General features: G+C 46.4%; 1 protein-coding gene across 1 annotated transcript; it reads right to left on the bottom strand.

Annotated features, from left to right (window-relative positions):
* Window positions 1-6,264: 6,264 nt before the first annotated feature.
* On the bottom strand, window positions 6,265-10,820 carry SOWAHB (sosondowah ankyrin repeat domain family member B). The gene has a single exon (XM_025922404.2). It carries the CDS (start codon window positions 10,282-10,284, stop codon window positions 7,942-7,944), a length of 2,343 nt encoding a protein of 780 aa, XP_025778189.1. The 5' UTR covers window positions 10,285-10,820; the 3' UTR covers window positions 6,265-7,941.
* Window positions 10,821-11,511: the final 691 nt, after the last annotated feature.

Genomic DNA, 11,511 nt, shown 5'->3' with positions numbered 1-11,511 from the left:
TTCTTTAATGTTTATTTATTTTTGAGAGCGAGCGTGAGCGGGGGAGGGGCGGGGAGAGAGGGGCACAGAGGATCTGGAGGGGTCTGGAAGCAGGGCTCCAACTCGCAAACTGCAAGATCATGACCTGAGCCAAAGTTGGCCACTTAACCAACTAAGCCCCGCGGGCGCCCCTCATTTGCTCACTTTTTAAAGTTCATTTTAATTAGAAACTCCAAATACTCTCATCGAGACAACCTTATGTGATCCGGCAATCCTAAGTCCTCAGACCACTAAGGAAATAGGACTATTCCTGGCCTGATTCCTCCTGGTCTCAGTCCTACCTTGACTGGCTCAGTCATTCGGACTATGAGACCCCTCATGGGATTGAGGTAAATTGCTTGGTTTCACTATATTCATGTCCCTGCATCACTTCCCTAGTTGACAGCAAAAGATAAGAGCTCAGTGGAAAGCTGATTGTATTTCAGGACATAAATGGCAAAAAGCTTCAAGTCCTGTAAGATTAACTCTTATGGTTTCAGAAAGACTGATGGTATAGAAATACCTATTAGAAACTGCTAGATTTGGGAGTGTTTACTCATCTCAACAGAAGAAATAGAACACAGAAAAGAATTAGACCCTCTCAAAACAGGGTGCTGGCTTTGGTCCCAACAAACTAGTTGAAAATTATCTTTATTTGTCTTATCATTTCCTTGCCTAATTGAGGCATAATTTACATACAATAATGCTTTTTTTTTTTAACCCAACTCTTAAAAAGTAGAAGAGTTAAACTTAGAGGTGGGTATCAAGAAGTACTATTTTCAGACCAAAAAGGAGGAATAATTTAATATGTCAATAATTTTTTTTAGATTTTATTTTTAAGTTATCTCTACACCCAACGTGGGGGTTGAACTTACAATTCTGAGATCGAATTGCACACTCCACTGACTGACCCAGCCAGGTGCCCCAGTGTCAATAATTTTTAATCCACTTCAATGAGATTTCATTTTGACCAAGTTAGTGAAATTTTGATGAAGTTTACTACATAGTTGAATTTAGATGTTTTAAATTTCACAAGTGATAATGGCTTCAAATAACCACACACTCAACTCCTCATAAACCTTACCTCTTCAGAGTTTTGCCCGGGTTTTAGTTCCAGGCCAGAACAGAACTGCTAATTTGACAACTGTCAGTTTATGGGACTTCAGTTCTACATAATTCTGTTTAATGACATATCGTAATAGCTAGTGATTGTTACACACAAGGGATAGTTAAATAGACTTTTTCATCAGAAATGAGAAATGCGAGCATCTTTTTCATGTAGGAGCATAAGGAAAAACGTTTGAGTAGCAAACCTTGTTCTTGTAGCACCTTTTTAATCAACCAGAGGATTTTTGTCTCCAGCATAGATGGAAATTTAAAGTGAACTGCTTATTTTAAATGGTGTTAAAAATAATAACAGCTGGGGTGCCTGGATGGCTCAGTCGGTTAAGTATCCATCTCTCGATTTCAGCTCGGGTCGTGATCTCACAGTTTTGTAGAATTGAGCCCTCTGTGGGGCTCCATGCGGATGATGTGGAGCTTGCTTGGGATTCTCTCTCTCCCTCTTTGCCCCTTCCCCACTCATGAGCGCTCTCTCTCTCTCTCAAAATAAATAAACATTAAAAAAAAGATTCTCTCTCTTGTCCCTCCCCTGCTTGTATGCACATGCTCTCTCCCTCTATAGATAAATAAATAAATAGGTAACAGCTAACATTTATTCAAGATCTATTGTGGACCAGGCACAGAGGAACTCAGGCAACCTAGCTTCATTGTCATGTGCTTAAGTACTGCACCTCCCTATGCTTTCATTACACATTTTGAATTATGTTTGATGTTAGCAAACACAAGCACACACTCTAGCTCTGCTATGCTGATCAGCCCATATAGAGTTTGACACTCTTAGATCCAGTGGCATCATGAACCTAGACAGTCATCAGAGTAATCAAATGATATAATCACTGAACAAGGGCAGTTTACAGATGAGAGGAAATAGACCCTTTTGGTTCTTCCCTAATTCTATTCAACCAAATCAGCCTCTCTGACTAGAATTTGCTCTCCTCACTGTAGGCAACCAATCTTATTCACCTTATCTGGCTACGATATTTGTAATATTTCTAACATAATTCTAAGAAACTATAGTAACTGGTCTCTGCTTCTTGTTTGTTTCCCTTACCCTAGCAAGAGGAATCTGTTTTGCTTCAGTCTACATAAAGCATTCCCCTGCAATAAAGTGTTAATGGCTTCCCATTGCCTGGGTCAGTGGGTCTCAAACTTATACAGGAATTTATTGTGGTGATGGTTGAGAATACACTAAAACCCACTGAAATGTATGTTTTAAATAGGTGAATTGTATGGTATGGGAATTGAATCTCAATAGTTATTTTTAAAAATTTACAATCAGGGGCGCCTGGGTGGCTCAGTTGGTTGGGCGTCCAACTTCGGCTCAGGTCATGATCTCACAGTTTGTGAATTCGAGCCTGGCGTCGGGCTCTGTGCTGACAGCTCGGAGCCTGGAGCCTGCTTCGGATTCTGTGTCTCCTTCTCTCTCTGCCCCTCCCAACTTGTGCTCTGTGTCTCTATGTCTCTCAAAAAATAAATAAATGTTAAAAAAAAAAATTAAAAAATTTACAATCAAAAACGTCCGGAAGTCTTGGCATGCTATAGGTAACATCCTGAAATGTTGAACCATAAGCGATTTTACTAGCAGGAAATAAGACTGTGGTATATACCATATATATGTATAAGATTGAAATTCACTACTTTACAACTATGTCTACACAAAAAGGCAAGAGATTGAGCTAAGGTTATCTGACAGTTTCTGATGTTTGTCTTTATTATTAAATTGCCATTTGTTAAATTATTCTGTTGCCTACCACTACTTCCTGGCAAATAAGCATTAACAACACTAAAGACTTAAGAAAGATTTGAAAGGGAAACTTTTAAACTAAGTACATCCTACCTAATACTTTGATATATATTTTTGTCTTCATATTAAGACTTTAGGAAATCATCTATATTTGCAATAACACTAAGGCTTTCTGGAGGAGTTTCGACAATCCTTAGCTTCTTAGAAAGCGCCTATATTTCTTTAAAAATAATTTTTTTAATGTTTATTTATTTTTGAGAGAGAGAAAGACAGAGTGCAAGCAGGGGAGGTGAGAGAGAGAGTGAGACACAGAATCTGAAGCAGATTCTGGGCTGTCAGCACAGAGCCCGATGCCAGGCTCGAACTCATGGACGGCGAGATTATGATCTGAGCTGAAAGAAGACGCTCAACCAGGCGCCCCAAAAATGCCTGTATTTCTTGACATAGCATAAAAGACCCTTTTCTCAACCTGGCCTTAAATTACCGTTATATCTTCATCTGTTTCCACACTACCTCACTTCAGCCTGTGTATTCGCCACAGCCACAGGTGTCAAAGTATCCCTCAAACACACCCTGCAGCTTTACTCAAGCTCCTTTCTTCTTCTGGAATATTCTCTCCTTCTTTCTCCACTTGGCCCTTCAAAGACTAACTTCCATTTTACCTTTTTTTGTTGTTGTTTTCTTTCAAGAGAGAGTGTGAGAGCATGAGGAGGAGGGGTGGAGGAAGAAGGAGAGAGAATCTTTTTTTTTTTTATTGTTTTTATCATTTATTTATTTTTGAGAGAGACAGAGACAGAGTGGGAGCAGGGGAGGGGGCAGAGAGAGAGAGGGAGACACAGAATTCAAAGCAGGTTCCAGGCTGTGAGCTGTCAGCACAGAGCCTGACACAGGGCTCGAACTCACGAGCCATGAGATCATGACCTGAGCTGAAGTTGGATGCTTAACTGACAGCCACCCAGGTGCCCCAGAAAGAGAGAGTATCTTAAGCAGGCTCCACTACCAGCACAAAGTCCCACAGAGGCTCACTGGATCTCACGACCCTGAGATCATGACCTGAGCCAAAATCAAGAGTCAGACAGTTAACCAACTGAGCCACCCAGGCAACTCCATTTTACCTTCTCAACTTCCCTGGTCCTGAAAAGTGCTGTGAGAGTAGGAAATGTGTCCACCTTATTGGATGTTGTATTTCTATAAACATGTTTTATGTCCTACAAACATAGAGCCTAATACAAAGAAAATCCTCCACAAATACTATTCTCATAGTCTAGATGCACACATCTATCCACCTACTTTGCGGTGCTAAAATTCTTTTTCAGTGACCCTCCTTCCCCAATAGATTATGACTTCTTGAAGGTAAGAATTATATCTTTGTCACATAGTAGATGTTCCATAAATATCTGCTAAATTTTGATGCATTGAAAACGTATTCTCCAATCTTCAAAGTCTTCAGGAAAAATAAAACATTCAAACAATTTATTAAACTGCCCTGTGGCAGAAACTTTCAGTGAAGTGTGTGCACAGCATTATGAGAATTCTGGTGAAAAAGCTATACATCTTCTGGTTTGGAGGTGTTTACCCTGGAATCTTCTTAGAGGCTTGACATTTGAACTGTCCCTTGAAAAATAAGGAAAAGGTTGCCACTTAAACTGTGATAGGGATTCTGAGCTGAGGGAATTTAGCACCAAGACAGAAACTGAGAGGGTAGGGCCATTAGCACTCCAGTGGGTCTGGTGTGGCTGCAGTGTAGGGTTCATGCCAGGGAGTGGTTGGCAGGAGGCTGGAAAAATATGCTGTAGGCCTGTCAGCCCTCCTAGCCTGGACTTCACAAGTTGAGCAAGAGAGTGACACAATCAGATTTGTATTTTACTCTGCTCTCAGTACCCTCTTCAGCCCTGCCCCCTCCTAACATAAATGTTGACCATGTAAGAGAGTTAACCAAAGCCATAAGTATGATGTGTGGACAAAGGCCAAAGGAACCTGAATCCTCATAAGAATCAACATGAGACCCAGGACTGTGTTCTAACCAGTGAGCCATCTGTCAACACCAGTGCTATGCAAATCACACACTGAAACAGATGTCAAGAATGTGGTAGAACCAATAAAGCTGGTTTCTTTGGAAAGCCAGCAGCATTCACTTGAAGATTCAGGCCTCCATGAAGCCCTCCCTGATTTTCCCAGCCCAAGGAAATCTCTCCTTTGAAATTCTCTGCAGCGCTTAATTTTGTACTTAGGACACTTTGAAAATTTTTTCTTGCATAGTGGTTGTTTTGTCCTCATTCCTGGTACCACCTTTTTTCTCTTTGTCTCATTTTGTTTTTTTTAATTTTTTTTTTTTCAACGTTTATTTATTTTTGGGACAGAGAGAGACAGAGCATGAACGGGGGAGGGGCAGAGAGAGAGGGAGACACAGAATCGGAAACAGGCTCCAGGCTCTGAGCCATCAGCCCAGAGCCTGACGCGGGGCTCGAACTCACGGACCGCGAGATCGTGACCTGGCTGAAGTCGGACGCTTAACCGACTGCGCCACCCAGGCGCCCCTGTCTCATTTTGTTTTAAGTAGGCTTCACACCCAGTGTGCAGCTCAAGGTGAGACTTGAACTCATGACCCTGAGATCAAGAACTGAGCTGAGATCAAGAGTAGGACAATTAACCAATTGGGCCATCCAGGCGCCCCACTCTCTGTCTCATTTTAAAAGCTTATGGGGCGCCTGGGTGGTGCAGTCGGTTAAGCGTCCGACTTCAGCCAGGTCACGATCTCGCGGTCCGTGAGTTCGAGCCCCGCGTCGGGCTCTGGGCTGATGGCTCAGAGCCTGGAGCCTGCTTCCCATTCTGTGTCTCCCTCTCTCTCTGCCCCTTCCCCGTTCATGCTCTGTCTCTCTCTGTCCCCAAAATAAATAAACGTTGAAAAAAAAAATTTAAAAGCTTATATCTAATATAATGCAGCTTTGAAAGACACCTTGGGAACAAGATAAGGTATACATCAATCAGCAACAAATCTCATTAGACTTTAAGTTAAGAAGAATAATTAGATGGTAAGTTTCAAGAAAGGTGAGGTCACAGCGCACTCACCCTTGTAAACCCCACAGCACTAGGCAATAATATGTTTGCTGAATAAATTGATGTTGTGATGAAAATATGGTAAGGTAAAAACATTCTTTGACTTTTAAAAAAAGTTGATATTTATAAATTTTTTTCCTTGAAAATCTCTCACTAGGGTACTTATATAGTTATTTATCTTTTATGCTTTCAAATTTCATTTCTCCTAATCATGCCCCCACCGTCTGTGATCGTTGTTTTTTTCTTGATTTGATTTGCCAAAGCTTCATCTCTTATAAAGGTCTTTTTGGAAAAAAACAACCTGTAGAGTTATGTATTATACCTATCTTTCGTATGTTTTCTAATTGAACAGAATTATATTTATTTCAGCAAAATTATAAGGTAAAACTATAAAGAAATATTTGACACTCATTTGAAACACAATTTTCTAAAGAAGAAAGTCAATAGTAATCAGCATAAGTACAATAACTTATAAAGATTTGTTGATATTTCAATGGTGAAAAATAACCAGAAGAAACACAAAAATACTGTGAAAATACATCACTGACATTGCACATGAAAACATTCCATAAAATATTAACAATTTCCATATGGAAATTTAATATTTCAGCCTCTTTGAATTTACATTCTGAAATCTTAATGTTCTACTGCAATTTACAGAGTAGCCATTCTCTCATTCCATGGACCCACAGAGATCAGAACCATCACAAACAAATAAAAGGAACACTTCCTGTTAGAGATACAGCACTTCAAGGCTAATGTTTAATCTTAATTGGCAACAAGTTTAGTGCAAATTAAATTATATTTTTAGCAGCTTAGAAAATTCCCGGTGGGGAAGCATTTACCTCTTAACCCTTATTGCTTCCCCAGAATATGAACATTGGCTCTTCCATCCTATTGAAAACTACTAATGCTGATTTTGCCATTTGTTACACAGGGAGTTTCCATGAAAGATGATTTCAGCAACTATGCAAATGAGCCAACAGTTTTTACATTTGGAAATTTTCCCTTAGGTTGATTTATTTAAAAAAGCAGAGCCTGAATGCCAGTCATAACTGGATCCTACCTAACTGCTTCTCTAATCGTGGAGAAGAGATACAAATAAGGTATTAATCATCTCACATATTAGCCACCTTAGGCTGAATTCAAAGGAAGATCTGAAGATAGGGCTGAGGAATCTTAAAATAAGCTCCACTCTCCAGTAATAATTTTATTTCATTGATTTGGAAAGAAAGAAAGAAAGAAAGAAAGAAAGAAAGAAAGAAAGAAAGAAAGAAAGAAAGAAAGAAAGAAAGAAAGAAAGAAAGAAAGAAAGAAAGAAAGGGAAAGAAAAGAAAGGGAAAGAAAGAAGAGGGAAGGAAGAAAGGAGGGAGGAGGGAGGGAGGGAGGAAGGAAGGAGGGAGGAAGGAAAGAAGGAGAGGGAAGGAGGAAGGGAAGAAGGAGGGGGAGGCAGGGAGGGAAGGAAGAAAGAAAAAGAGAAAAAGAAGAAAATAGAAGCCATCTGATTTCAAACGTGGTGCTTTCCACTCAGCCAGGATTTATTCTCCAAATGAATAGAGGCCAGAGAGGTACTAGCCAGAGGATTTTGTTTGAGCTTCCTCAATCCCTTGAATTGCCTCCCTTTTTCTTAAACATCTGTTCTCTCTGTAGTCAAGGCCTGGGGCTGCTGCTTCGAAAACCAATGTGGCTCACTGTGCCCAGATCTGTGGTGACAAGGAAAGAGGAAGACTATTTACTGGGTTTTAAGTCTGACTCTGCCCTGTGTCTAGGTTTCAATGGCCCAAAGACTTGAGCTGTCAGAAAGTTTGGGTGACCCCTAAGGTCCAGGATGTGCTGACATAAAATCCAGGCAGGTAAACACGAGGTAAACCACGTCAGATGATCTCTTCCTTACCAACGCCTCAGCAATTTTTCTATTCCCCCTGAATTTTCTCAATGAACACCTCAAGGATGTGCTGGTGTGTGGTGTGTGGCTGCCATGTTCAAAAGAGGGGCCCACCTCAGTCACTATACTCTTCTCTTTCCCTTGGATTGGGGAATTTCTCATACTGGTTGGCCAATTTCCATTTGCTGTGCTGACTTTTGAGTAGTGCAGCAAGGGAAGACTTCCGGGTGATATTTCTAGATATTTCCCGGCTCTTGGCCTTCCTGGTGGGGGAAGAGCTTCGGACTAAAGGATAGACAGGAAAAATGGGCCTTCCCCGAGGGGCTTCCAGTAACTGCCATACCTCCCCAGAGGTATTACTGGTCAGATACTGCCATGGCTTCTTCCCACTGCTGTCCCGGACATTGACCCGAGAAGCCAACCTCTGCACTAGCACTTTGATGACCCCCTGGTGGCCGTGAATGGCTGCAAGGTGCAGAGGGGTATATCCACAACTGGACTTCACATTTACATCAAGAGTAACCCCGGCTTTCTGTGCACTAGAGACAAAGTCCTGAAGGGCCCTGAGGTCACCATGTTTGGCTATCCAGTGCAAGGCCGTGTACCCAGTCAAGAAGTCTTTGTGCAGAGCCAGCTGGGGGTCCTCCCAAAACAAAGTCAACACGTGAATCCAAGAGCCACTGGCAAGCTTCACGATCCATTCATGCTCCCTGGCATCTAGGGGGACCAGAGATGACTTGTGCTCAGGTCTGTGGGGGACCAAGGCTGCAGATTCCTCCCCACCCTCGGCCCAGGGGGTGTGAGGACGCCACTCAGCAGCAGCAGCAGCCTTAATGTCTGCAGGTTGTGGTGTCAAAGCAGCATCCACTCTTGGGCTGGACACTGCTCCTGCCTTGGAGGGTTTCCTGGACCGTGGTGGGCGACGAGTCCTTTTCAGCAAGTCCTGCTCAAGACACTCCTCATCGGAAGAAGACAATTTGGCTCTCCCTGACTGTGAGCTCCTCCTGAGGGCTCTCCTTAACTTAGGAGTTGGCCAGGGGAAAGATTCCTGGGGGTGGCCTACAAGGCCATTAGCCTTTGTCGAGACCTGCTGAGAGGTGTGACCATCCCCTCTGTTTCTGAGGCCCTGAGGGCTCCTGCTGGGGCTGCCCTCTTTTGGAGAAAGGCCCCCAGCCGGATCCCTGAGCTTTCTCCAATCTGGGGTTCCCAGGGTAACTTGCAGCCCCTCTTCAGAACCCCCTGGGGACTCTTTGGGCCCACTGCTGCTCTCCTCGCTGCCATGGCTCTCTTGGTCCACAAAGTCATCCAGATCTTGGAGGGACAGCTGACTACGAATGCTACGAAAGATTGTCAATGGAGTATTCTGGGGACAGGATTCCGGAACAACAGGAAGGAGAGAATGAGATGAAAGAGAGGGGTCTAGAGGCTCTGAGTTAGGTTCTGGGACACAGAAGTTGGGCTCAGATGGTATCTGGGGGAAATTGTCCGGCAGCACTGACCAGGCTCTGATGGGTCCTTGGTTCCGGGCCTTGGGTATCTGGGGATGTCTGGCCACCCATTCCCAAGTGCGCTGTTGCTGCTGCTGCAGGATGGAATAATGCAGAGAGCTCGGGGTCAGCAGCTCTGGCTGGTCTGCAGGGGAAGTAGGGAGGGACAGGAGAGGAGGCGGCCAAGCCCCACTTCCAGCAGCCTCGACGGTTGCAGGAGGAGAGCAGGGCGCTGTGGGCACCGGTGCGTGCTCAGCGGGCAAGCCTTCCGGCTGCTGCCCGGGAGGCTCGCGATCATCCCGGGCCAGCGGGACACGCGCCGGCTTGTCCCCGGCGGTGGCGGTGGCGGGGTCTGGGACTGCGCCGAGCACCTGCTCGTCCGGGAGTCCCTCCAGGCTGTTTTGGTGGCATTCCCAGCAGCAGCGGCCCTGCGTCTCCACAGCCGCGCACCTCGCTCCGGCCCTGTGGCCAGAGCCGCCCCTCCGCCCGCCGCCTCCCCGGGCTGCCTCCCGGGTGCGGCTGGCGGTGAGTCCATTACAACCTGCGTGGGCGGCTGGGGCTGCGGCACCTGCTGGCTCCTCCTCTGGCCCCTTCTCGTGCCGCCGCCTCCTGGGCGGCTGCGGCGGCGGATCCCTTTGGCGCGCGCCTTGCGGGGAACAGGGAGCAGCTCTTCCTGTAGGGGCGGCGGCAGCGGGCGGGTCGCGGGGTCGCTGCAGCCCCTCCTCCCCCAAAAGGTCCCTGTACCTCCTCTTGAGCACCACATACTTGGTGCCGTCGGGGTCCTGGCGCACTGCGGCTACCGAGTTGACGAAGCCCTTGAAGAGCTCGCGGCGGCGCTGGTGTTGGCTGGGGGGCGCGTCGGGGTCTCGGAGAAAGCTCTTGAAGTGGCCCAGCAAGGCGGCGTTGGTCACTCTTCCTCCAGCCTGGCACAGAAAATCCAGTAGTGCCTCCTGGCTCAACTCTCTGGCCATCGCTGCCTTGTCGTCCCCTGGCCCCGGGTGTCCGCGCCCTCCCGGAGCTCTCCCCTGCCAGCCGAAACCCTGGCCTGCGGTGTGTCACCTGCGCTCGGGGCGGCGCCACCCGCCTCCATCAGCCGTGGAGGGCGGCGCTGCTTGCAGTCCCGGAGCGCGCCAAGAGCGCGCAAGGGCCCCGGGCTGAGCCCCCGCACGCAGTCCGGGTGGGAGAGGGCGGTTCCCCCACCGCCCCTGCGCGACGCGGGCCTCTCCCAGCGAGTCCCCGCAGCGAAAGTTCCCGGGATAGGTCGGAATCGGTTTCACCTGCGCCCCGGCGACGCCTCTTCCCTGGCTCTGGAGGAAGGGCCCGGCCCGCCTCCTCCTGTCCTTCCGCCCTCTGAGGTCTCCCCGGCCCTGCCACCTCTCCCAGATGAGTCAGGCTGGTCCCAGCCAGAGACAGCTCCGTAGGTGAGTCGCCAGCCAGAGGGAGCCGGCAGCGAACCTCTCTGCAGGACGCGGAGCCCCTCCCGGGCCGGGAAATGGAAAGCAGGTAAGCGACCGGCCGCTCCTTTGGGTCTCGGCCACATAGAAACGAAAGCAAGGAAAACCCGTTCCTGCGCAAGTCATGGCGAAAGTCGATGGGTGGGGAAGAAGGTGTACATTTACTGGCATTCTGCGGTCTCCCAAAAAGGTGCCTTTATTAACGCTCTGGGGTAGTAATTTCAGATTCCCTGAGGTGGTATTGAAGTCGTGGTATTGAAGACTTTGCGTCCCAAATAAGCCTTCCTTGATCTGGACACACTGCCCCGGCTTCTCCTCCGGCACCCGGCTGCAAGAGATCTAAATACACCTAAGTCTGTACTGAAAGGAGAAATCATGCTGAAAGTTGCCGGTTGGTTTCGGCCTTTCTTTGCCTTAGTAATTGTCTCACGTTTAGGAAAAATCAGATAGTTGATTGCCCCAGCAGCTTTAAGGGAACAGGAACTATGCAGTTAAGGTATTTGTTGTCTATTGTTACCTTGCTTCTATTTACTCCAAAGTTTGTGAACAGAAGAGATTTTTGTACAGTCCCTTTTGTGTTGGCCTGAGTGGTGTTTCTTGTCTTTCCTCTCAGAATGTAAGGTTTCTCCCCACACGTTGAAGCCTATTAAGGTGCACATTACAAGCTTGCCTACTTTAACCCCACTGCTCCCAACCTTAGAATGGCGGCTTGACTCTCATTCTCCATTGAGAGCCTGCAAACTT

This window comes from Puma concolor, chromosome B1, assembly GCF_028749965.1.
Source record: "Puma concolor isolate L17-30 chromosome B1, mPumCon1.1.hap2, whole genome shotgun sequence".
Taxonomy (NCBI): Eukaryota; Metazoa; Chordata; class Mammalia; order Carnivora; family Felidae; genus Puma; species Puma concolor.
Note: the sequence above shows the minus strand (reverse complement) of the source record. Positions and strands in the feature narration are given on the sequence as shown.

Bases quoted from the DNA above. Each gene is read 5' to 3' on its own strand.
- SOWAHB (XM_025922404.2), bottom strand. From the start codon at position 10,284: ATGGCCAGAGAGTTGAGCCAGGAGGCACTACTGGATTTTCTGTGCCAG.